The following is a 25482-nucleotide window of genomic DNA, read 5'->3' on the forward strand; positions in this document are numbered from 1 at the left end:
TACTCAGGCAAGGAATGGTGGTCAGTTCCTCTACAGTTTATTGTTACAGCAGAAGTTGTGGGACACAGGAGGGCACCCTCCGCACACGACACAGTGTGGGCAGAGCCCCAAGGCAGCCCTTCCCACCCCTACGCCAAGCCCCAAGCAGCCCTGTCCCAGCTGAGCTCCCTCCCCCTCCCACTGTAGACACACACTGTCTACACAGCTACCAAAGTTAGTGCAGCCAATGGCCCCAGGCCCCTTCCTATTGCCCCAGCTCTGATCCTTCCCTCAGACTTGTTCACAGCCCACCATTCCGACTTCCGTTTCACACACTGGATGTCTCTACCCCACCCTGAGGACCACTAACCCACCAGCAAGCCTTCTCTGACACACATTCATTTAGGCCCATACTCTTCAGAGATCTGAAGGGTTAATGAGAAGCCATATCAGCTTTGGTGAATGGAGTCCCAGCCCCAAGTCCCCTCCCCTTGCAGTGGGGTAAGCAGGGAGAGTCTGGTGGGGGCACCATGGGACGACTACCACAACCTCTTATCCCTTATCTATGGACACCTAGATTAGGGAGAGGGGACACGTGCCCTCTCCACCTTAACACCAGAATGAAGGAGAGGGATAATTTAGGGGTCTGGGTCCCTAAGAGATATTAGGACATCTGTCCTAATATCTAGATATTAGGGCATCTCTCAGGAGCTGAGGGGAATCACAGGTTAGAGGTCAAGGTTAGGGTAGCAATCAAAGATCAAGGTCATCTCCCCACATGATCCACCCGTCCTCCCTTACTCTGGCCCAGCGCCCTAGGACCTCCCAGGTTAGTGCAGGCGGAGGTGAGGGCTGGGTCCGGTGAGCAGGGCAACCGAGGCCATTCAGCAGGAGACCTCCATGGTATGCCCCGGCGGCCCTGAAGGGAGAGTCCCAGACTCGCTGCCCTGCGACAGGGTGCGGGAGCGGGACCGGTTGCCATCAATGGACGCCGCACTGGTCAGCGAGGCCGTGCGCGATCGCGACAGGCGAGTCATGCAGGACGAGGCCACTGTGGAGGCAGAAGCAGAGCAGACGGGAGGTGGGAAGGAGAGCCTGGCACTGGGATGGAACCGGGTCACGCATGGCGGGGCGATGGTTTCACAGCCAGGCTAAGTCCCAGAACTAGCCCTCGGTGCCCACCCCCTCCACGACAGCCCCGGGCCCCCAGTACTCACTGTAGCCCATGCCTTGCAGGAAGTACTTGAAGGCCTCGGTCAGCTTGCCTGGCTGCGAAGGGGGACGAGGGGGGGCGGCGGGGGGGTCAGAGCCCAGCCGGGGCAGGGCCGGGGCCGGGGCGGGCTGGGCAAGGGGCGCGCGGCAGCGGCGTGTGTACAGGGCTCGGGGCCAGCCGCAGCCGCGTCCCGGAGGGCAGGGGCGCTCACCTGCGTCAGCTGGGGCTGACCTCCAGAGTCGGCCATCTGTGCGGGGGCGGGAGGGGGGACCGCCGTTGAGAGGAAGAGCCACAGACCGAGACAAAAGGAGCCAGGCCAAGAGGTGGAAGGGTTCTCTCCCCAGCTTCCCAGCCTCCCTGCAGGCCCTGCGAGCTCGCTCGCTCTTTCTCTCTTTCTTTCTTTCAAGATTTTATTTATTTGTTCATGAGAGACACAGAGAGAGAGGCAGAGACACAGGCCGAGGGAGAAGCGGGCTCCTCACGGGGAGCCCCCAGGACCCCGGGACCACGACCTGAGCCGCAGGCAGATGCTCAACCCCTGAAACCACTGACCACCCAGGCATCTTGAGAGCTTATTTTCTTTATCTACCCCACTTGAGGGCCTAGAGGCTGAATGTGGAGAGGACCCATGGCTCCGGACAGGGGGTCAGGAGTCAGGCAGGGCCTGGGGCAGGGTTACTGACCTTGAGAAAAGAGGTCTGGGTGGGGTCCAGCTTTGAGTTACACTCCACCTGGAGCAAGCAGGAGGCTGAATGAATGAGGTCATATGCCCCGTGGCCTCTCCCATCCAAAGGACGTGGGGACCCAGGGACCCAGATACTGGTTCCCTTCCTAGCAGCCCCGTACCCATTTCATTCTTACCAAGAATCAACCTCGTAGGTCCCACAGCTGTTCTCCCAATTCCACACCAAATCCTCCCAAGAGGCAAGCTACCCCACTGACCCCACCCAAGGACTCCAGCCCTCCCTCACCTCCCCCCTCAAAGTTCTCTACTGACCACTGCATCTTCATGGGGTGCTTGGTCTCCCACCACCAGCATCACAGGGCACCTAGAATCATAGTGTCAGGGATAAGGGGGTGAGCCCCTGCCGTTCCCTCACCCACCTCCCAGGAGAGCAGCTGGAAAACGTCTGGCCCCAAAGAGGGAAGAGTCTTCTGCACCCCATGACCCTTCCCAGACGACCCAAAGGGGGAGGACAGACCTAGAGGGCGTGGGATCTGCTCCACAGGGTGGGGTGGGAGATGACAAGACAATCCCCTGTTAAGAGATTCCCCGTCTTCTAAGGAACGTGAGCACCTGGGGAAGATCTGGGGAAAGGGGCAAAGCTCTCCCTCCTCACGTCTTACCTGAGGGTGACGGCACCGCCACGCTCCAGGTTCAGGTCTCGGCGACTAGGGAGGGGTTCAAAGGAGAGCAGGAACATTAGGCAGGCAGCGCTATCCATGTGGATGGAAGCCAACCCCTCCCTGAGGAAGCCGTCTTCCTCCCCAAATCACAGTTGAATACTAACAGTTGAAAGTGGGAGCCACAGGGGAAGATGGCTGGCAGGCCGAAAAGCCCTGCAGTCGCTTGTGCCCCAGGTGCCTGGCCAGAGGGCAGTGAAGGGGGCAAGGAGGGCAGCAGGACCAGAGGTGACCTCACTTCTGGGAATCCAAAAGTCCAAGGGAAGTAAACAGCAGGAAGGGAGGACCTGGCCTGCAGCTGCCCTAGGGGACCCGAAATCCTGCCCTGGGGGCACCACGGGGCCCGGCCTCCCTCTCGGGCCCTGGGCCTGCATCGCCTCTGTCCCACACGAGCGCCCCCCACTCACTTGTTGTAGCTGTTCCAGTACAGTTCAATGTTCTCCAGGTTGGGCGCATGTGTGATGATGTTTCTGTACTTCTGTATCAGCTCCGAGTTTCCAGACAGCTCCTCCTGAAGGAAAGAAAAGGAAGAAGCAGACAAATCAAGTTACCAGAGAAAAACGGTGAGCCTTCTTCCTGCCCCGGACCCCGTCCCCTCTAAGGAAGTCACCCCAGGCCTTCAAGCCCCTGCCGGTTCCCCTCTTACCGGCTCCCTCTTCCACAAGCACCCACCTGGCTGAAAAGATGTCCGAGGATCATCTCCGGAATGGAAGAGGTGAGACCTGTTAGCTATGAGGAAGGGCAGGTGGACAAGCTCAGGGCACGAGGAAGAGGAGGGAGCCAGACTCAACAGGGACACATCTTTCCTGCTCCACTCCCGCTCCCTCAAGTTCACAGGCCAACCAGCATGCTGGTGGAGCCTAACTGGACCCACACAACGGGGCCCCCACCCTCGACCTCAATACGCAGGTCCCTCCAAACCTTGTGGGCCGCCCAGTCCATCCAACCCTTGGCATTGGGATCAATGTTGATGAGGACAAGCCCCTCGACTGTATCCGGGTGGGTCAGCTGAGGAGGAGCAGAAAGTAGGACGATCAGAGGCAGGGCGGGGCCATACCCCCTTCCAGCTGAGCTCCGGCCGCTTACGCTCCCGTGGGGCCCACACCCTTGTACCCAAGTCCTCCCCGTACACACATGGGCACACAGGAGTCTCCTAATCAGTCGGCCGTGGGCCTTAAACCTGCCTTCCCCCGTCTGGGTTTTTTAAAATTTCTTACAGCATATCGTGACAGGATGTAGGCTCCAGCTCCAACACCAACTCCAATTATTGTGGAGAAACTGGGAAAGAGAAATGTATAGCCAACAGGCCCTGGTGTCCAAAACCTTTGGCCCTGCAAATCCCTCACCCTCCCTCCCAAGGTCACATGCACAAAGCATGGACCGCACCCTCCCCTTGAGGGCTGCTAAAAAAGAGGGGCACCAAGGAGCTAACAGCTGATACTGGCAGCCAGTGCAGGACCCTGAACCCGACTTCAGCACTTTCTTGGGGAGCTAGTATCTTTTTTTTTTTTTAAGATTGTATTTATTTATTTGAAAGAGAGAAAGACAGAGACAGAGCATGGGGGCGGGGGGGGGCGGGTGCAGAGAGAGGGAGGGAAAAGCAGGCTCCTGCTCTGCCCGAGACTGGGCACTCTGATCCCAGGACCCCGGGACCCCGACCTGAGCTGAAGGCAGCAGACGCTTAGCCTCCTGAGCCACCCATGCGCCCCGGGGAGCTGGTATCTTAAAAAGAAACACCCATCCGGCAACCAGACAGTGTTTTCCTACAGAGCTCTGTGTCCATTTTCAATTCTCCGGAGCTAGTTCAACTTGTTCTGTTTTAGTTCCTGGTTCCTTGTGAGGAACCGGGAAGAAAGGAGCTTGAAGCAGGATGGGGGAAAAAAAAAAGACACCACGTCGGCAAACAATAGGAAGAATGGGGAAATGGCCAACAACGTGGGGCTGCGCAGGGCCCGGGTGCCCAGGAAAAGCTGAGCCAGGGCCAGGCCCCAGGTGTCAGCACTGAGTGCATGGCCCCCAGGCTCCCCTGCTGCCCCTCCCGCCCCGGGCGGCCCCAGGTGTGCCCCAGGTGTGCGTCTGCAGGAGGGCGCTGGAGGGCAGAGGCGAGTCTATCTGGCTCCCTGGGACTGCGCCTCCTCTTCCTCTACCTTCCAGATCAGGACGCCCGTCCTCCTGTCTCTATCTGTTCTCCTGTCTCTATCCGTCTTCCTGTCTCTATCTGTCAGGACCACTCTGGGGATTCAAGTCCACTTCCAACCCCCCACTTCTTCTTAACAGTCAGGTGGAGACACAGAAAGGGGATCTAGCTGGGCCAGAGACCACAGCTTGCCCAGAAACCCCAGGCCACACAGCAGTCCCGAGGGCCGCCTGTGCCAGCCAGAGAGCTCCGCGTTGGGGGTTCCCCAGCCTCTCACTTCAGGTACTGCAGAATGCAAGGGATCATGTCCGCGAGCTGGTCCAGAGACGGGTACTGATACCTGCGGAAGAGAAGAACGTGAAGGGAAACGCCAGGCCGTCCCCGCCACCCCAGCCTTCAGGGGTCGCCCTCTCCCAGAGTCTCCGCCATCCTCCCTTCCCTCCTCCCCTGGTCCTCTTTCCCCGCCCCTGTCCTGTGCCCTGAAGCCCGGTGAGGAGAGAAGGAGCTGATTCTCACCCCAAAGGGAACACGGGAGCCCCCTCTTCCATTCCAGGGGCATCCACATGAACCCGCACGAAGTTCTGAATGATTTCCTGCATGTCCCCGAACTGAAAGAGCGGCTGGAAGCAAGACTTATCTAAAGAGAATCCCCGCCGCCCCAACAGTAGAATCAGCCAGGGGACAGCATCCCCGCGTCAGAGCCCGCCCTCTTGGCCATAGTCCGACCAGGACTGAATGCCTGCTGGACGCGCCACATGGCTCCCTTCCTGCCCGTACTGACCGAGCCCTTGCCTTGGGTCTTGACCCTTCCCACCAGCCTCTTCCAGAGGAGGAGCGGGAGGAGAAGCGCAGGTACTTACAGTTGAGTCCTACATCATGGTAGGTGAGTATCGCTGGGCGTTTGGGCTTGGGGGTCCCATAGACAGTAAAAGTGACAGAGCCATACGGTGTCTCCACAGAGTGAGTCTGCAGAAAAACAGGTTGTCATCAGGAGGCAGTTAGGCTGAGAAGAAAAAGAGGCAAGAGTAGGACACCCACAAAAGGCCCACAGAGTCGGGGAGTTGAGGTGGGGGGGGGGCAAAGAGAGGAGTCCAGAGCAAAGAATTAGAAATAGGACTGACAGGAATTTGGTTTGGGTAAATAAAATAACAGAAGATGATTCTGAGGGTGGAAAAGAATCATGAAGGAGGAGAGAGCACCAAGGAACCCTGAGGAGGAGAAAGGAAGCAAAGGGAGAAATGGGGACGGGAAGAGACTGGAATGCAAGGGAAGAAAGCAGAGAGTAGGGGCCCTCTCCTTACTGGGGGAGAAGAGAACCCCTCCTCCCGCCCTGGGACAGCAGGGACCCCCCCAAGCTGTTACCTGTCCCCGGTCCAGGAGGATTCGGGCAGCTAACTCAGCCTCCTGGAGAGACACACACACACACACACACACACACACGAACAGATATGCACAGAGACACACAGCCGTGTAGTCACAGATGGAGAGACAGACACAGACAATGACAGGTGGGCAAAAAGACCAAGACAAGAGACAGAAAGAGATGACAAAGAGACATGAAGAGGATGAAGGTTAGTGCAGTGACGGGGCACAGGCCTGGACTCCCGTGGCGGCGGCGGGGAGAGAGACGTGGGTCCAGGTGGAGAAAACATGGGTGCGGATTAGAATGAGATTATGGATTTGGGGCGGCAGGAGGCGAGGGGATGCCTGCAGGTCTGGAACTCGGGCCTGGGAGTCGGTCAGGGGGTCTCATAACCTTGGCCGTCTCGGGCGTCTGCCCTGGCAACAGCGGCTTCTCCTCTGTGATCTGCACCTCCTGCAGCTCCGCCATGGTGGCCTGGCAGGATGACGAAACACCAGGGTCGGGGAGGTGGCCTACGCCTGCTTCCTCTCTCAGCCCAGGCCGGTGCAGGGGCCAGGGGGCCCCAGAGCCGAAGACTGGGCCGCGACCTGCCAGGGCCTCCCCGGCGCCCAGCCCCACATCCAGGCCCAGGCTGCTGGGATGGAGCGCTGGTGGCCGAGGACTCAGGACACCGTGTCTTTTCAGAAAGGCCATCCGCATCGCTGCCCCTCAACACCCACACCTCTGGACCCACCTCTGCCCTGGAAGGAAACCCTGGGGTAGGGCAGGAGCAGCTGGTTTCCCAGGCTATATTTAGGGGCCACCCCTGCCCCCCGCCCCCAGCGAGGTAAGGATGCAACTAACCGCTAGTGACCGGGTACTCCAACGACACTGAGGGATGGACTAGTGAGAGTTCATAACTAACTGTGACCTTCAACTAAGCCTCAAGGTCAGCAGCTCCAAGGGAAAGGGGCTAAAAAGGATCCGAGAACCCTGACAAAGGGGGGGGGGAGACAAGAAAAGGGCAAGGGGCACCCGTGCCCAAGTGACCCGGGCCTTCCCTTCCTCCCCACTGTCCCTCCCGACCCGACCCTGTGGATAAACTAGAGCAGGCTCAACCTCAGTGGGGCCTCCGAGGAGGAGCCGAGGAGCCGGGACACCTGTGCAGTGGCCTGGGGGTGGGGTCACTTACTGGGCTCCTATTGGCTGCGCGGCAGGGTCAGGGGTCAGTGTGCTCTCTGCGCGCTCTGGGGTCTGAGAAAACAAGGCAACGAGGTGAATGACACGGCCACGGACGCCGGGTCCTGTCGGGACAGAGAGCCTCGGCCAAGATCTGGACTATCTGGACTAACCACCTGTGACACCAGCGCCCCAGGTCACTAACCCTCCCTGGTCTCTACGCCCCGGTCCAATGAGCGCGTCTTCTCCGGGCTTCACCCCAATCGCTGCGGGTGGGGGCCTGGGGCGCCGCGGAGAGCGGGTATGGGGGGGCTGGGGGGCGGGGGCGCAGATGTGGCTCCTGGAACCGCGGATGCAGTCCCGGCTCTGCCGCTAAGGCCGTGACCTTGGCCAACTCGCTACTTCCTCGGCCTCAGTTTCCTATCTGCAAACTGGAAGTGGGGGCCGGGTGTGGGGGGTGGGGGGTGCTCAGGGTTGTGACGGCGCTCCGGTGGGCCCGGGCAGCTGAGCAGCTGAGCGCGGCTGTTTCCCATGTAAACGTTTAGAAACAGAAGGCAGCGAGCCTCGCGCCTCCGCGTGTGTCCGCCACGCGGGCTTGGGCTTGGTGGGTCCCGCGGCTGGAGAAGCGGAGCAGGGCGGCCTCCCCGACGGCCCGCAAGGACCGAGCGCCCAGGCAGGGCTGCGCAGCACGGAGCGGACCGCAGGGCCCAGCCCCCCGCACCCGCCCCGCCCCGTCCACGCCGTCCGCGCGCGTGGGGACCGACCCCCGGGCAGCCGGCGCGCAGCCCGCACCCGGCCCAAGCCCCGCGCACGCCCCCTGAGCCTCCGCCTTTGTGCGCGCAGCCCGCGCCCCTCCGTGCGCCCCCCGCGCTCAGCCCCGAGGGACCCCGACACCCCCCCCATCCCCGGGCCCGCGCCCCTCCGTGCGCCCCCCGGCCCCGGCCCGCGCCCCTCCGTGCGCCCCCTGCGCTCAGCCCCGAGGGACCCCGACCCCCTCCCCGGGCCTGGGCCCGCGCCCCTCCGTGCGCCCCCCGCGCCCAACCCCGAGGGACCCCGACCCCCCTCCCCCCGCCCGGCGGCCGCCCCCCGGGCTCGCGCCCCTCGCCCGCCCCTCCCCCGACCTGCTGCCGCCGCGGCCGCTTCCACCTTCACTTGCCTTTGACTGTGCGGCCCGCCCGGCGAGGGCTCCCCGCGGACCCGCCCCGCCCCCCCCCCCCCCCCCGGCTCCCCGCAGCCCCGCCCGCCCGGGCGAGCACGCCCCCCTCGCCCCGCCCCGGCCATCGCCACTCCGGGCGGGGCTGCTCCAGCGAGGCCGACCGCGGGGAGCCTCCACGCCCCGCGCCCCCCGCCCCCCTGCACCGGGCGGCCGTGGGCTGCGGGGACCCTCCGTCCCGCGGGGAGCCCCGCGCCCGCCCTCGGCCCCGCCCCCCGTGACCGGGAACTGCCTATCGCACCGCGGTTCCTCCCTTCGCCCCCAGACTCCGGAGCGGGCCGGGCGGGGGGGTGGCCCCGGGGCGCTGACACCCCATCTCCACTCGCCGGGCAGGCGGGCGCCGCGGGGTGAGGCCGCGGGAGGGGGGGACCGCCGCCGCGGAGGCGGGGGTCTCGGCGGGAGGGGCAGGTGCGCCGGGGGCGGGGCGGGGGTCGCGGGGAGCGGGGTTCCCTCCCCGGGGTGCCCGGGGGCCGGTACCTCCTCGCCGCTGCGTCCCGACGCCTGCTCTCGGCGGCTCCCGGAGAAGTTGGAAAACAAGGCGGGGAGGGGGGGCGGGGAATGCGGGGGGCCGCTATAAATAGAGGAGCTCGCAGGAGGGGGGAGGATGGCCAACGGGGACTCCCGGGTCAAGGCCCCAAGGGGGGCGGGGAGGGGCCAGGGACCCCCAGGGGCTCCGACTCGAGGGTAAACAGGCGCGGGGGCGGAGTCAAGCCTGCGGGGGCGGCGCGGGGCTCGGGCAGGACGCGGTGTCCCGGGCTGGAACCCAGGAGACCCTGTGGCCTGGGCGCTCACCCCTCCTGGTCCCCGGAGCAGGAGGGGGAGACTGGCGCGGCCGGCGGTTCTCCCTGGGACTGCTGAGTCCTCTGAGGCTTGCGGTGGGTTTGCGGGCCTGTCCGCCCCCCCCCCCCCCCCCCCCCCCGCCGAGCTGCACCCTTCCTGTGCCCGAGAGGAAGGCCACCGGGAACGGGGTGCTTAGGCGGCCCAGGGGTGCCCAAGCCTCTCAGGCACAAGGAAGGCAGATGGAGTTTCTCCCCACCTGCACCCTCCCAGCGCCCCCTCCCCACCAGGGTCCCCACTCCGGGTTCCTTCAGCCTGGTTCCTGAGTTACCATTTCGGGGGCTGGGCGGCAGGCCAGTTGGGAACAATGGCCAATGGAACTGGAGCTGCCAACCGCAACACCAGCACAGACTGCCCCCCCAAGACCCCCAAACTGCCCTCCCGCCTCCTGCCTGGGAACCACCCCACCACCACCACCCTCACCACCCACAACCCCCTCCCATCCAAGGAACATCAATGCCCCTTTCATCCCCACTTGGCAGGGTCTGTTGGAAAGAAGGAGGGACCAAGAGGGAGGAGGTGACCCAGAGCAGGAGAACTGGTCAGGATCAAGCCCAGCTTTCGTCACATCTAAAGGACCCCCAAACCTTCTCGCAATTCCGAGCACCAGAGTTTTCCTCTGTTCCCTTCCCCCACTCCCTTCATAACAGTTTCCCTCAGAAACCGGCCCAGAAGCTGGGCACCCTGGCAGCTGGCCTAGTCCCCTCTTCCCTCTGGATGCCAGTTTAACACTCTCCTGGACGGGGAAAGGCTGTTGGCATTAGGACCACAGATAAAGCTGGGCAGGACGGGCAGAGCTGTCCCCAGCCCTCCCGGAGCTGGGGAAGAAAGCCAGCCCCAAGCAAGAGCTTCCTCCTGCCTGCCTGCCTGCCCCCATCTCTGATGTGTCTAAAGTAGTCTTACTCGGAGTGGGGGAGGGCAGGACCTGGAGGTTCCAGCATCTAAATTCGTCTCTGGGTCAGGATGACTCAGGGGGAACCTGATAAGGGGCCTACGCAGGGGCGTGTGGCAGAGGGAGGTGGGGAATTTCCACTGGGATCTATTTGCTTCAGGGACGGGGGTCTCAGCGATCCACAGGCCGAAAGGAGGCAGAGGCTCTAAGGTAGGGTTCTTCTCCGGCGGGCCAGGGGCCAGCGCAGCCCAGCTGTAAGTGACCCAACCAGGGCCATCCCTCTCTAACTTCCTTCCCTTGGGTCAGAAGCAGCTTCAAACTATGAATTCGATGAAGCAACAGTTTTAAGCACTTACTGTGTGCAAGCTGCTGTGTACATGCAATCCAAAGAAGTGTGAGGGATGGTCATGCTCTCTCTAGAAGCTTATGATGGAGTGGGTGGGAGAAGTGATAAATATAGAAAAAGTTAAGAAAAATAATGCTCGAATCAGATTAATTGTTTAGGGAGCAAATCCTACGGCAATCATTTCCCACTCTTCTCAAGTAGGAGATCAGAGATCTCCACTCCCGCTTGATGGTTTTAGAATCCTCTGATGGAGACCAACCATGAGTTCAGCAATACTTTGAAATAAGTTTATAAAGAATTCTTCTTTTTTAAGATTTTAAGTATGATCTCTACACCCAGTGTGGGGCTCGATCTTACACCCCAAGATCAAGAGCCACGTACTCTCCTGACCGAGCCCACTAGGCATGACCGTTTGTATAGAATTCTGATAATCATGGTACCTATGTATATAATAATAATCTGCGTTGGCAAGGCATATTATTTATTCAGTTGATGATCAATGATCTGCCTACATGGAGATTCCAGGGGCCCGTGCAGTAATTCAGAAATCCTCTCCCCAGCAGACCACAGCCCACAAAGTAGGAACCATTGTCTTGGTATAATTCAGAAGAGGAAAGGGGTTTTGTTCCCATGATGTACCAGCCTGTAAGGAGTACAACTACAGAGTATTTGAGTGGGAGAGAGGGGCATTCTATCCACGGAGAATGAGAGCATGAGGGAAAGTTTGAGGGCAGAAATATGTTATTTTGGAAAATTGAATATTAGTTACTATGTGCAAGGTACTTCCTGTATATTTTCCTGCAATACTATTGTTGTCCTCCCAGTACAGGTGAGGAACTCAATGAAGCTCAGCGATTTCTGAAACAGAAGCTTTAGTGATCTGCCCAAGGTCAACCAACTAGTGCTGTAAAAGACAAATCTAGGACGCAAATCCCCACCCAGATTCATTCCACTCCAAGGCTATGCTCTTTCCCCTATGAGGTAACCTATCAAGCCATTATGGCCCCAGATGAAAAATAATACTGATGACAGGTGGGTGTTGTTTGGTCAGTGGGGACCTCGTGTGAAAGTCCTTGAATGACAGGCAAAAGGCCTTGGCACTGAAGATCCTTGCAGTGTTCCTGAACGGGATTAATGGATAAAAAATAGTTTTGTGAAAATTAATGATGGGTGGGTGATAAAGATGGATTAATGCGGGGGGGGGGAAGCATTCCATTTAGAAAAGAGATTCTTCCTTTCTTTCAGGGTTGGGAAGAGGCACAGAGAGAGAGAATCTTGAGCTACGGCAGCCTCCATCCCACAACCCTGAGACCAGGACCTGAGCTGAAATCAAGAGTTGGACACTTAACCTACTGAGCCCCCTGGTCACCCCTAGAAGAGAGATCCTTTAGAAGCCAGAGATACCCACTAGCTGCGAGATGACGAGGGCTTGATTAAGCATGAGAGCAATCGGAATGGAAAGAAAGGATTTGTTGCACAAGGAAGTGACAGGAAGGGAAGGGAAGGGAAGTCATCAATCTGGTTGCTTAGAGTCCCTGAAGTTCATCCATCTATATGGCTTCTGGCCAGAAAAAGCCTAAGAGAAATGCTGAGGAACATCCCTGATCTGCACAGAAACTTATCTGGAAGATCTTCAGAGTCTGAGACTCACCCACCCTGGCTTTGTTCACCTCGACCCATCCAGATCGGTTATACTCCAAGGCCTATGCTCTTGCCGTGTTGAGCCCAACATTGGAAGCCATTTAAAGATCTGAGGTTGGTGGCCAAAGCCACTGGGATTCTCCATCTCTTTTTTTTTTTTTAAGTTTTTTTTTTAATTTATTTATGATAGTCACAGAGAGAGAGCGAGAGAGGCAGAGACACAGGCAGAGGGAGAAGCAGGCTCCATGTACCGGGAGCCTGACGTGGGATTCGATCCCGGGTCTCCAGGATCGCGCCCTGGGCCAAAGGCAGGCGCTAAACTGCTGTGCCACCCAGGGATCCCTGGATTCTCCATCTTGATCACTGCCTTGAGCTTGAGACTAAAAAGGAGGACACTGTGGGGCTGATGCCAACCTGTTTTCATTAACCTCTTCCCTGGGCTCCTCTCAGCTTTGTGGGCAGAGCATAAGCCAATGTGACCAGGACCCGGGAGACCAGGTCAGGCTGGGCTGGAATGACGAGGGAGTTTGATCAGCTGGAGGGATCAGAAGGTTGGCAACTTGCTCAGCGTAGCATGCAAAGTGGGGAAATGAAAGGACCCCTCTCCCAAGACTAGGGCCATATCCGGGCCTGGAGGTGATGTCAAGTAAGCACTGCTGAGGTCATAGAAGCTTCCGTCTCCTCCCCTGTTTCCCCATTGTCACACGTGTCCCTAGTCAGCCAGCTCCCACATACCTGCACGCACTTAATAAAGGGAGACTGGGAAGGGTCAGACACCATCCGGGTACTCTCAGGTGCACAAGAGTGGGGGGGGGCGGTGGGGAGTGGGTGGCAGTGGTGATTACTCAGCAGGTAGGATCTACACCAGGACACCTGGTGCCGGGAGCAGTAGGTGGGATGGGAGTGAGGGGGAGAAGGAAAGAGAGGAACGGGGAGGAGGGGCTTTGTTCCTATTGTTGACCCTGATTTTATCTTGATCCTCATCGTGGTTGCTCTGCAGTCCTCCCCTCCCCTCCTCCCTCACCCCCGAGTCCCCCCCCCCATGCTGTCCTCCCCCACCTCCAGTTGATCATGGCATCAGAAGCAGGGAAAACGTTCCAGCGGTTTGCTGTCTTCGGAGAATCCTCGAGCAGCGGCACTGAAATGAACAACAAAAACTTCTCCAAGCTCTGCAGGGACTGTGGCATCATGGACGGCAAGACGGTCACCTCCACTGATGTGGACATCGTATTCAGCAAAGTCAAGTAAGGGACCAGAGAGGAGGTAGGGGTGGTGAGTAGACCGAGCAAGGCAGCGGGCTATGGAAGGGTTCGTGTGGTGAGCATGCATAATGGGTCCACTGGGCACCTGCTGGGCCCATGGCCCTGTGCTAGTCCCTGTCCCCAGGACACTCAGTGTCAAGAGGGGTGGACCTTGGAAGGGGAAGAGTTCATGTTCCAGAGCTCCTGGGTTTCTCTGTCCGACTGACCAGGGCCAAGAATGCCCGAACCATCACATTTCAGCAGTTCCAGGAGGCCATGAAAGAACTGGGCCAGAAGCGATTCAAGGACAAGAAGCCAGATGAAGCTCTGGAGAACATTTATAAGCTCATGGAGGGCAAGGATCCAGCTACCACTGGTGTTACCGTGAGTGGCAGTCTTCATCCCTCACCCTTGACCCTACTTCCCCAAAGTCCCTGCTGCTCCTGTCTCCCCTCCCACCATCCTTGTCCCTACCCTCTGCCCCTAGTAATTAATGCCCGAGGGAGACGAGGCCGAAAGCCTCCGGTGCCCCGTTGGTATTGGAGCAGACTTGGGAGATCATCTGGTAATTTCAGGGATGAGGAGCTTGTTGCCCAGAGAGGAGTCCACATCTACCTTAATGGTAAAACTGAGACTAGTTCCCAAGTGTCCGGACGGCAGTGGGGAAACCCTGAGCTCAGAGGGTTCCCTGCTCCTCATTCCTCTTCCTGCTCTCCTATAAGGTGCAACCTCTGACCACCTGCCTCTCACCCACCATCTCTTCCCTATTTGTTCCCTCTCTATTTTAAGTTCCTTCTAGTCTAGGTTTCAAATCAGCCTCTCCCAGGAGGAGGGACCTTGCATACTGGGGTTGAAGTCCTCTCTGGCTGCAGCCTGGTCAAAATAACTCCCTTGGAAGCAGAAAAATCCACACACACCCCATTCATTCCCACACACCAGACTCGTGCACTCCCATGAGTTCCCACCCGTGAGTACACGCTACACCTGGCCCCTAACAAAAGCAGCCCCATGCCCACGCCCATCGAGTACTAGCAGAGTCAAAGACCAGCTTTGGAGAAGGGCTGTGACAGTGAAGGGGAAGAGAGAGGGATCAGACTCCCCCCCCCCCATCCTCTGGCTTGCAGAAAGCAACAACAGTGGGGGGGGGTGAGCCGGCTGACAGACACCAGCAAGTACACGGGCAGCCACAAGGAGCGTTTCGACGAGAGTGGCAAGGGCAAAGGCATCGCAGGCCGGGAAGAGGCGACCGACAACTCAGGCTATGTGAGTGGCTACAAGGGTGCTGGCACCTATGATAAGAAGAACAGCAAATAAGGAGTAACCCCAACAGCTAGGGTCAATTAGCCATCAACCTGGCCTCTTAAATTCCAGGGAACCTAGGGAACAATAAACATCGGTGTGTGCAGCAGCCAACGAGCTGTGTCTTCCATCAGGATGAGGGATAGACGGGCCCACTGGTGCAGAGAGAGGCAAGAGAAGGCCCCAGGAGTCAGGCTTTCCAGCTCTGCACCCTTTCTCTACTTAGCCTCAGGCCTCCCAGCCAGAAGTTAGCGTTCCCTTCAACAACTGCTTCTGAGAACGGAGCTGAGGAATACATTTGGGGGTGAGAGAGAAACCAGATGTGGAGGCAAAGGTACTTGCTCCTCGCATTCATAGGTTACTGGTATCCACCGTCCTTATCTCCCGAAGAGGAATAGTAATTCCTGACCTGACGTCATCTAACCCGGACACCACCAGCTAGGCCCTTCCTTGCCCCTCTGCCTTCCTCATCTGTTGTAGTCCGGGCTTTGTTGGAGAACTGGAAGCCAGCTAGAATGGGCCAAGGACTTAGCTTGACTCCTGTTATGAGTTTGTGCTCGAGCTGGGGGGAAGAGAGAATCCGTTTTTAACACCTAGTCTGGAACTGAGTTTTACACCCCCACCACCTCCATGGTGGTACACGTGGAACAGGAGACCCCACTGACAGCTAAGCATAGCCCAGGAAGACAGCCGGAGGTGCGTGGTCGCCAGGACTAGGAGTCCTGGCGGGCGCGCTGAGGGAAAAGGAGTGAAATCAGAGCTGATTCAGGATGTGTTTTTATATTTTTGTTTTGAAATGACTATAGAGTCACAGGAAGATGCAAAAAGTAGTACAGAGACGTCCCACCTACCCTTCACCCCAGTTTCATCCAGTGGTTATAATCTTAACATAATTCAGATGTGGTTTTAAAACCTTCCATGACTACAACCCAGGTCACCTCACCCCGTCCTGTCAGCAGCAGATCCTGGAGTTTGGGTCGGGGGAAGAGGGGGTGTAACGAGGAGCTTGGGGAAGGAAAGGGATACCGTAGTAATCTTGGGGGCAACAGGTCGGAGAAGGTAAGTTGAGAGTCCAGTGAGCCACAGTAAGAAGGATGGAAGGAAAAAAGATCAGAGAAAGGAAGCCAGGGCGACAACAGAAGTTCCACCCTGGGCTCTGCGGTGGGAGGAGGGGAAAAAAAAGAACAGGTGATACGGAGAGAAGATCGGTGATTTCATAGAGAGGAACAGACTGGGAACTTGGTGGTTCTGGAGCAGTGAGGCTAGATTGAGTCTAAGGGTCTCAGGGAGGTCCCTCTAGCTCCCGGGGCTTGAATGGGTGAGTGGAGAGTCCTAAGGGAGCTGGGGAAGGCTGAGAGGAGGAGGGCAGTGGGATGGGGAGTTAAGACATGGAGCTGGGTGCCTGTTGCCATGGTGTGAGCCGAGGCTCCGGGCCTCCATCCAGGATTCAGGCTCTGGCCCAGCGGATGGACAGTCACTGCCAACTGGACACAGTCAGCTTCTTGGGTGGGTAAGATTGTCTGTGGGAGAGGGGGATGTTGGGGGAAGAAAGGAGGTAAACAAGTTGGAAAGAGCCTGCGAGGCAGGATGACTTTGCATGGTGACTGAAGCTCTGGCCGTTTGTCCTGTCCTCCTGGTCTCTCTCTCTCTCTCTCTCTCTCTCTCTCTCTCTCTCTCTCTCTCTCGGATCCTGGCTGCTTTGAAGTCAGAGAGGATACCTTGTAGGGGGAGGTTTGGGCGTGTGTGGGGCAGGGATAGGCGGTGTGTGAGGGCGGTAGGGGTAGGAGGCGGTTCAGAATGAAAGCCTCCCTGTCCTAGTAGAGGCCAATGATACCTATCGGTTCAGCATCACGCTTTCCAGAACAGAGCAGATAGAGCCTTTGGTTGGTTAGGGTGTCGTTGTAGTTGCAGCTCGTGGGCGGCTGTTGAGAGGCCAGAGAGCAGATGGTGACAGGGAAGGAGTCCTCTGTGAGCGTACAGTATTCATTGTAATTCTCGCAGAAGCTGTCGCTGTACCTGCAGAACTTCTGGATCTCTCTCCAGGGGGCATGCACCATATAATGGGTTTGGGGGCAAAACCAGCTCTGCTTTTTGCCCCGCACGTAGCCCATGAGACCGTTACAATAGCCCTGGAAGCCCTCTGGGTAGTTAACCCTGGGATACTCGATGTGTAACATGCGGAATTTCTTGGTGGCAATCTGCACCCTGATGTCCACAACCAGAGTTGGCCCTAGAAGGAGCTGGAGAAACAGGAGCCGGGCCACAGCGTGTGCCATTCCTCCTGCTGGTAGGGTTGGGATGGTTCAGGCAGAGGCGCGCCCCGAGTGGCTCCCTGCCCCTGCCCAGGCCCTGCAGTGTTCCCCCAGCCTTGCCAGGTGCCCCCGTACCCTAAGAGCTGGGCGTACTTCAGAGCTCATCTGAGCCAAGTCCTCACGTCCCAGAGAGAGGAGACACTTGCCCAGGTTCACCCAGCTGGCCGGCCACCTCAACCACCCCCTGACTCCTTCGGTCCACCTCAGGGTCCCAGCGTCACGCGCTGTGAGCTGTAGCACTTACGGCACAGAAGGTCCAGCTGGCCCCTGGGTGAGCGACTCTTCCTGATGATCTCTGCCTTCGGTCAACCTCTCGGGGGGAGAATGCAAAGGGGACGGAAGGAACTGGCTGCGCTCCGATTCTCCGACGGCTCCGGAGAAGGACCAGGAGCTGGAGGACCAGCGGGGCGGGAGCAGGAATCCTTCTTGCCTCAGTTCTTCAGGCTGAAGCCAGCCCCAAGGGGAGAGGGGCCGGAGGGCTCTCCGGACACAGGCCAGTCTGGGAGGAGGGAGCGTCCCCGAGTCTGAGGAGCCCCTGTACTCGGTGGTGGACGTGGGAGGACAGACACGCTGCTGTCTGGCCTCCTCCTTTCGGCTGTCCCAGAACACTTGGTTCCGGCTCCTTGCCAGAGGCCCTAAGCTCCCGGACTCTCTTTGATGTTCCCTCTGCTCCGTAGGCAACGCTCCCCCGGATGGCGAGCAGGAAAAGCATTGTCATGTTTCTGAGGAACGAAATGCTGCTTAGTCCTGACCCTCGGAGAACAGAGGGCCTGCCACCCGGCCCCTCAGCCCCAGCGGGAATCCGAGAGCTCAGGTGGCCCCAGGCCCCATCATCACCTCCACCCCGGCCCCAGGGCCCCGGTACACCATGAGCCAACTCCCTCCCCGCAGCCTGGGGGCTCCTGAGGCTGAGGCCCCAGCCCACTGGGGTGGGGGGAACCCTAAGTGTGGGCCCTGAGCCCAGAGGAGCGGAGTCCGACTGTGGTTTGTCATGTTGGGCAAAGGCCGGACTTTAACTCTCTTGGTCAACCCCTGCCACTCGGTTAGAGCAGAAGAGCCAGCTCCCGGCCCTGCCACGGCCTCCTCCCACGGCCTCCTCCCATGGTCTCCTCCCACGGGCCTCCCCACCGGACCTCCCCACTGGGCCTCCCCGCAGCTGTGGCGCCCTGGAAGGGACCCCCATCCTTGCCCTGGAGAGCGGGCCAGGGGTCAGGACACAGGCCCTCGGGTGTTCCCAGGCCCCGCGCAGCCGCAGCCGGGGTGATGAGAGTCCTGGAGGCATCCCGCCGAGCTGCTCACGCTGAGACCCTAGGCGCGCTCTTCCTGCGGGCCTGCAGTCCAGAACCGGCTCCCCCTGCCTGCTCCTCCGCCTGCGTGGTCTCCCGTTTCCTCAGTTACCTGGGCAAGGCATCCGTCCCCCGAGCCCTGCCTGGGGGGCAGAGGCTGCTGGGGCTTAGAGCAGGCCCTCCGAGTAAACCAGACGGGCCCCCCAGGGCCCCTGCCCCGCGGTCTGGAGGCCGTGCCACCACCCGGCTCAGTCCACCAGGACCCCACGAGCGCCAGTCCCCTCGTCTGTGGATGCGGGACCCCGTCCGCCCCGGGGCAGTACCGGCCTCCCGCCCAGTGCCTGGCACACGCGAGCCCTCGGGACGGCAGCCCTGTCGCTCCCCCGGCTCGGCTCTCTGCCCCCCAGGACAACTCTGGGCCTCGCAGGACAGAAGGCCCTCGCCCTGACCCCGGCCCGTCCCCCGTGCCGCCCCTGGCCCCGCTCTCACCCGTCACCCCCACACAGCTAGCTCACGCGAACACTCAGCCCACGGAGGCTGCTTGCACGACACTCCGGGGAGTGTGCAGCGCCAGGCAAGGTGAAGCCACACGCCGGTGGCTCGTCCGCATCCTGCAGGCCGTGTCTATGCCGAGTGGGGCCAGGCGGGGTGGGCCCGAGCTCGGCTGACCCAAGTCTTGGTTTTGAGGAAATCTGCTCCTGTCCCCCCGGCAGGGCGCCTTGGCCTCCCTGCTTGCACAAAGCTGCAGCTTCCCTGAGAAGAGGAGGCACTTTCGGAACTCCTGAGCTTCCTGTCCCTTCACTCGCTGCCTTTGGCCACCAGCCACCTCCGCGCAGTTAGGGAGCGGACAGTGGTCGTAGAGGAAGCGTTCAGGGCCTGGTATCAGGTGACCTCCCGAATTTCCGCTTCCTCAATCTATAAAACGGGATTAATGCCTTCCTCGCCTCATGAGGCTGCAAGAAGAAGGCGAGATGATCAGCGTGGACGTGGCTTTCCACGTCACACGGCGCATAACCAGCACAAAGCTGGATACGATCTCCCAGGTTCTGCACCAACTCGCTCTTTTCCCCAACCCAACATCGGCAAAGCTGCTCTTATTCCCCAGATGATCCAAGGGACCCCCCAGCCCCGCTCTGCCCGCATGGAGCCCCCCTGACACCTAAAGTTCATCTTCATGAAGCTCTCTATGACTGGCCATGCCCTGTGTCTCATAACCTTTTTTTTTTTTTTTTTTTAAAGCTGTCCAGTACCATCTGGAAAGCACTCTGACGAATGGTGGGGGCGATGTAAAGGTAAATAAAAGAGCTCGAGCCTAGACTACAGGTGTGATTTGCCAGGAAAGACACACACAGAAGCACGTTACCAAAACCTGAGCAGAGGACCAGGAAGGCTGCTGAGTGTGCCACCGGCCTGGGGTTCTGCACTGCAATTCTAGTGGCTCGGTCTTTAAAATCCTATCTCCGAGGTACTGATCCGTAGCATTGCTTCTTCTGTGCTGACCCCCTTGTCATGGTTTTGTCTGCTCTCGAAACCTGAGATTTTTTGGAATTTGTTGCCTCATTACACTGGGCTTTACACACATGAGAATTACCCTAGAGATGAATAAACTAAGTTGGAGAGAGAGAGAGGAGTTTGGTCAAGGTCATATGTCTAATTTAGAAGTTCTCAGTGGGAGAGGGATGAGGGGCGCAGTGGGAGGCCATTTGGTCATGTCTGGGGACGGTTTTTGGTTGTTGCGAGTGGGAGGTGCCACTGGCATCTGGTGGGTAGAGGCCAGGGATGCCGTTAAACATCAGACATTGCACAAGACAGCTCCCACAACAGAAAATTATCTAAAGCAAATGTAAATAGTGCTGAGGTTGAGAAACCCTGGTCTGGGGCACCTGGCTGGCTCAGTCAGAGGAGCATGCGACTCTTGATCTCAGGGTCTTGAGTTCAAGACCCACATTGGGTGCAGAGATTACTGAAAAATAAATACACTTTAAAAAAAAAATAAACAAACCCTGCTCTCAGGAGTGAATCAAACTTCCTAACAAGGGCAGAACTACTTATGCCTTATATATTAAAAAGGGTTGGCGGGCAGCCCCGGTGGTGCAGCGGTTTAGCGCCGCCTGCAGCCCAGGGCGTGATCTGGAGACCGTGGATCAGGTCCCACGTCAGGCTCTCTGCATGGAGCCTGCTTCTCCCTCTGCCTGTGTCTCTGCCTCTCTCTCTCTCTCTCTCTCTCTCTGCATCTCTATGAATAAATAAATAAATAAATAAATAAATAAATAAGGGTTGGCAAATCTCCAGAACTTAGAAGTATTTTTGTCAAATTTTGCTTTTAGTAATGCTGGTTTTTCTACCAGCAAAAGGAGCACTGATAGTTTACCACTGAAACAACTTTGAGTTGTTTTTCCTCCAAAGGTGACCCTCTGCCCGTAGTCCTCCACACATGCTCTCCCCCCGCCCCGCCCCAGGGGTAAGCATTTCTAGAACAACTGGCTAGAGTGGCAGGTGCAGGGGTGATTCCCTATAAGGGGAACCCCCAGATTTTGCCCAGAGAGAGCTTACCACAGCCTCAGTGGTGTCACTTTTTGCCCTGTCCAACCCAAATCGATCCAATAAGCACATCATGCCACGGACAGTTCCTGAGTTGTCCTTGAACCCAAAGGATTGCTTCACGCCTCTCAACCCTCTTGTCATGACTTCACCTCAACCCCAGGGTTGAAGTCTAGGAGCTGCATTGTCGGTTCCCTCACTTGGGAACCGCTGCTGCAGGTTGCCAATGGCCCCACCTGGGACTGGGATCTTCGGGGGCAGACTAAAGGCCTCCTGACCCAGAAGTTAAACCAGTTAAGAGTCATTTATATGCAAGGCACTAAGCTATCCCCTTAGGAAGTGCGAAAGAAGTCTATTAGATGGTCCCGGTCTTCTGAGGATGGATAGTCTGAATTGGAGGAAAATGATAAATACAAATGAGGAAATAACCAACATTTCAAGGCAGAAAATTCTATGTCTTGAAGACACTGACTGTAGGAATTTAGAGGTGGAAAAGATCCCTCTGAATTGGGAGGACCAGAGCAAATTTTGTTTGTTTTTTGTTTTGTTTTGTTTTGTTGCAAATTTTCTTTGTGAGGGGCGGGTCGTTCTGGGACGTTGGGGTGGATCTCAAGGAATAGTTGAATAGAGATAAAGAGGATTATGACAGGTATGTTTAGGAAAATAGAGAAAACCAGCTTGGCTGGAATTGAGGCACTCGGTGCAAGAAGAGTCAGAGACAAAGTTCGAGAGACAGGTTTGCCAAATTGGGCAGGCTCTGGATATCAAGCTAAGGAATCTGAATTTTATTTTTTACTTTTTAAAAGATTGTATTTCTTCATGAGAGACACAGAGAGAGGCAGAGGCACAGGCAGAGGGAGAAGCAGGCTCCATGCAGGGAGCCCGATGTGGGACTCGATCCCAGGACCCCGGGGTCACGCCCTGGGCCCGAGGCAGATGCTCAACCGCTGAGCCCCCAGGGGCCCAGGAATCTGAATTTTCTTCTGTAGATAAAGGGGGAACGGACAGTGGCCTACAGTGAGCCGCGAGGCCCCTCGACCCCAGAGCGGTCCCTGTTCCTACAGCCCAGCCTGTCTCCAGGCACTGGTTTGGGAGCCAAGGGTTCCAACCTCTGTCCGTGCTGCCTCCTCCAGACCACAGCTGCTCCAGGAAAGGTCGTGAGAATTCAAAGACCCAAAGCGAGTCCCACATGTGACCCCGCCTGCTCTTGGTTTCACTTTCCCTGCCTACAAGAATGAGCCCATTACCTTTACTTGTCCTAGGAGCAGCGGCCGCCTCTGGCCCGGGCCTGGGGAGGGAAGCTCTCCTGGGCTTTCCGCAGTGCCCGGGGCTGCGTGGAGCTCCGGAGGGGGAGGCCGGCCCCGGGAGGTGGGCGCCCGTCCAGGCCGGAGGCAGCCAGCTCCCCACACCCCTCCGCGCAGGCCAGGCCGCAGGAAGCCGCAGCTGTCGGCCTGTGGGAAGACAGGCACGGGTCCACCTGGCGCTGCTCGGGGTCACGACGCCCACCCCAGTGACTTCAAACACGCGCACGCACACGTGTCCACGCATGTGCACGGCAGGGGCCTCGGAGGGGGTGACCATGGCCATAGGCCGAGGCGGGTGGAGGCGCCGGCTCCCCTCCCGTCTCCGGCCTCTGTCTTGCCCTCTTGCTCACGCCTTGCTCATCTCTCTCTCCTCCTGCCTGGCTCCCTGACCAGTGGCCTGAGGCCTGACCCCTTCTGCTCTCTCTGATTTTGTCCCCGCCTTCCTCTGTCTTTTCCTCTGGTCCCTTCCACGTGGTGAAGGAAAACCGGCAAAAGTATCCTACCAAGGGCAAAGCGAGGCAGATCCGGGAAGCCGGGGAGCTTGGGCAAATACATAAACGAGCAAACAAAATCCCCTGCTTCATCCAAATACAGAGACCACGCAAGGATGCCAGCCTAAGCGGCCAAGGGGGCAGCGCAGCTCTCCAACTTTGGTATGCAAACCGAAACCTTGCCTTCCTCAACCCCTCCTTCGGCCTGAGACTGCAGGGTGACTGCAGGTTCACTCTCCCGCAACACCCAGGCCGGCTCTGGAGAACTCGGGGTAATAGACTCGAGGAGCAAACTAGGATAATTGCAAGGACAGAAGAACACAAGAGCACAGGGCAGTGCAAGTCGTGGTTTGGAAACATCTCACTCTGGAATGATGAGAAGTGAGGAGTCCTGGCTGGGAATTCAAATGAGCTCTTGCCCCCCTCATCCCCCACCCCCTAGCCGGGCCTCTGGCCTCTGGTCCTGGTCCGGGGCTGGACAGGCCTGTGCTGATCCGCATTCTGTCCACAGTCTGCTTTTAAACCATGGATTTTAGTTCCAAAGATTTGCATTTCTACAGCAGGAGAGGCATAATTCTCTATCCAGAAGTTCAAACTGCGAAGATTCAGGCCCCTAACAAAGCAGCGAATGCTGTTCCCACAGCCAAGGCCTCACTGTGGGCGACGCCAGGGAGCCAGAGGCCTGCGTGAACTTGCGCCTGGTTCTCTGTCCCCATCTAGCGGTGCTTCCCATCTCCAACACCACCTTTTCTTCCAAAAATCATCCTGGGCAGCCCCTCTACTCAACTGGTGACCCCCGGCCTCAAAGCAAACACCTTCTGTTCCCGAGTCAAGCTCCTGACATCTGGACAAGGACACACACCTTACAATCAAGACCATTGATGTGGCCTTGCTGTAACTACAAGCCACACGACGGCCTTTCACTCCTCTGCTTACGACCACCCCCCACACACAGCCTCCCTGCGGGGTGCAGAGTAAAAGCCGCAGCACTTACTGATCTCAGAGGCTTTCCATGATCTGACCTCTGCTTCCTTTCTGACCCCGTCATCCATCACCTGCTCCAGCCACCCTGGACTCCTTGCTCCTCCAACACCCAGGCCATCTGTTTCTTTAGGGCTTTCGCAGCGCTCTTCTCCGTGGACCTTTCTCCCCTCACAAGCACAAGTTCACTTTCTCATCTTCGGGTCTTTGTCCCAGAGTCGCCTACTTTAATGTCTCTCTAAATCACTGCTTCCAGGCCGCCAGGGTGGCTTGATCCGTTAAGCACCTGCCTTCGGCTCAGGTCACGATCCTGGGGTCCTGGGATCAAGCCCCAAGGTGGGCTCCCTACTTAGCAGAGAATCTGCTTCTTGCTCTCCTTCTGCCCCTTCCCTGCCACTCATGCTTTCTTTCCCTCAAGTGGATAAATAAAATCCAAAATAAAATAAAATAAAATAAAATAAAATAAAGGAAAACCACTGGCTGCTGACCTCCCTCTTGTTCCACCTTTTACCTTAGCAGTTATCACTTCAAGCAAAGGGCATCTTTATTTTTTTTTTTAAGATTTTATTTATTTATTCATGAAAGACACAGAGAAAGAGAGACAGAGATGCAGGCAGAGGGAGAAGCAGGCTCCATGCAGGGAGCCCGACGTGGGACTCGATCCTGGGACTCCAGGACCAGGCCCTGGGCCGAAGGCAGGCGCTGAACCGCTGAGCCACCCAAGGATCCCCAACACCTTTATTTTTTACCATCTTTCTCCCAATGGAATGTAAGCTCCACAAAGGTAGGGCTTTTTGTTTCCTTCGCTCACTGATCTGTCCCAAGAACTTCAGCTCATCGTAGGTGTCGAGAAGTGTCTGTTTACTGCCTACATGGACCTAAACGTCGTGTCCCAAGATCACCTACTACTTACAGGTGAATCCTCAAAATGACTGCTCGCCTCAGTTTCCCAGGCCTTCCCACCCCAGACAGTGACGCTTCTATCCCTGTGTGCTGTTCTCCTGAGGGCCGAGCGCCAGGCTCCCTAGAGCCGCCAGTGCTGTCCCTCCCGGGCTCTCCTCACACCCGGAGCCACCACGAGGAGCAGCGCATGCAAGAGAAAGGCCGAAGGCAGGTGAAGCAACCACCCCACCGACAGCATGTTCAAATTTGGACAATGTTTAAATTTTGCCAATCTCAATAAAGTAGGGAGGGAAAGAGTGAAGGATGAAAGGTGTTGGGTGCCTTCGCCAGGTACAGCTCGGTGAGTGGCCCTGGTCAGCACCCGCAGAGAGGGGCCCAGCGGAGCGAATCCCTGCAGAAAGCTGAGCCAGGATGGTGTTGGCCATCGTGACCAGGATGATTCATCTGCTTCCCTGTCCCTTCCATCTCCTCCAAAAGACGAGCAGAAGTCCTGATGACAAGAAATCATACAAAGCAATATTCTAGGCTTTTCTCTCTGTATCTCAGGTTAGAGAAAAAGCTGTTCATGGCACCACCATCGTGGGCTCATCCCAGAATCATGAACCAGAGATGTATGTACACAGGAGCTAAAGGGCAGCTCCCCCTGACATTCATCCGGGTATGACCCGGGTCAGGGCTTTATCGGAGTCGTGAAAACCACGTGGCCAGCAGTCCCATCTACTCTTGGAGTGTGAGGACCGAAGCTTCTTCGTTGCTGAACCTGTTTAGGCAGGTACACTAGCTCCATAGGTATCCACGTCTCTGGGACGTGTAGGTGGAAAGGCACGTACACTTGCTTCACTTCCCCAAGCCAGACGGCGCCCCAGCCCACCCTTAACACAGCAACGGAGCTCTCATGCCAGCAGAGCAGGAGACTCGGTGAGGGGTGCGGGGTCGGGCCA

At 57.9% G+C, this 25482-nt stretch overlaps 3 protein-coding genes and 1 long non-coding RNA gene across 17 annotated transcripts; 2 read left to right on the forward strand and 2 right to left on the reverse strand.

Moving 5' to 3' along the window:
* Window positions 1-15: 15 nt before the first annotated feature.
* NDRG2 (NDRG family member 2) lies at window positions 16-9324 on the reverse strand. Of its 14 annotated transcripts, none has more exons than XM_025439467.3 (17): window positions 8945-9324; window positions 7268-7329; window positions 6490-6570; window positions 6096-6137; window positions 5594-5699; window positions 5250-5370; window positions 5011-5073; window positions 3814-3874; window positions 3518-3604; window positions 3269-3325; window positions 3004-3107; window positions 2540-2584; window positions 2190-2241; window positions 1876-1923; window positions 1404-1439; window positions 1197-1248; window positions 16-1030 (listed from the first exon to the last, which is right to left on the reverse strand). In XM_025439467.3, exons 3-17 carry the CDS (start codon window positions 6562-6564, stop codon window positions 864-866), a joined length of 1116 nt encoding a protein of 371 aa, XP_025295252.1. In that variant the 5' UTR covers window positions 6565-6570; window positions 7268-7329; window positions 8945-9324; the 3' UTR covers window positions 16-863. The 14 variants fall into 14 exon arrangements, with proteins under 14 accessions (XP_025295252.1, XP_048950474.1, XP_048950473.1 ...); XM_049094517.1 differs by having other exon boundaries at window positions 2193-2241; window positions 8945-9045; XM_049094516.1 differs by lacking the exon at window positions 8945-9324 and adding an exon at window positions 8376-8465 and having other exon boundaries at window positions 2193-2241.
* A 2070-nt stretch (window positions 9325-11394) lies between these two features.
* Window positions 11395-14832, forward strand: TPPP2 (tubulin polymerization promoting protein family member 2). The gene is given in 6 exon segments (XM_025439474.3): window positions 11395-11523; window positions 11788-12297; window positions 13184-13427; window positions 13655-13808; window positions 14549-14563; window positions 14565-14832. Coding segments are annotated over 4 exon segments (516 nt in total). The 5' UTR covers window positions 11395-11523; window positions 11788-12297; window positions 13184-13254; the 3' UTR covers window positions 14739-14832.
* Window positions 14833-15484: 652 nt separating this feature from the next.
* RNASE13 (ribonuclease A family member 13 (inactive)) lies at window positions 15485-17936 on the reverse strand. Its single transcript, XM_035699441.2, has 2 exons — window positions 17280-17936; window positions 15485-17007 (listed from the first exon to the last, which is right to left on the reverse strand). The coding sequence occupies exon 2, from the start codon at window positions 16997-16999 to the stop codon at window positions 16538-16540; it is 462 nt and encodes a 153-aa protein (XP_035555334.1). The 5' UTR covers window positions 17000-17007; window positions 17280-17936; the 3' UTR covers window positions 15485-16537.
* A 135-nt stretch (window positions 17937-18071) lies between these two features.
* LOC125752590 (uncharacterized) lies at window positions 18072-19944 on the forward strand. The gene is made up of 2 exons (XR_007402510.1): window positions 18072-19364; window positions 19561-19944. It is a non-coding gene; the product is annotated as an uncharacterized LOC125752590 (long non-coding RNA).
* The last annotated feature ends 5538 nt before the right edge of the window (window positions 19945-25482 follow it).

Source organism: Canis lupus, chromosome 15 (genome assembly GCF_003254725.2).
Source record: "Canis lupus dingo isolate Sandy chromosome 15, ASM325472v2, whole genome shotgun sequence".
NCBI lineage: Eukaryota > Metazoa > Chordata > Mammalia > Carnivora > Canidae > Canis > Canis lupus.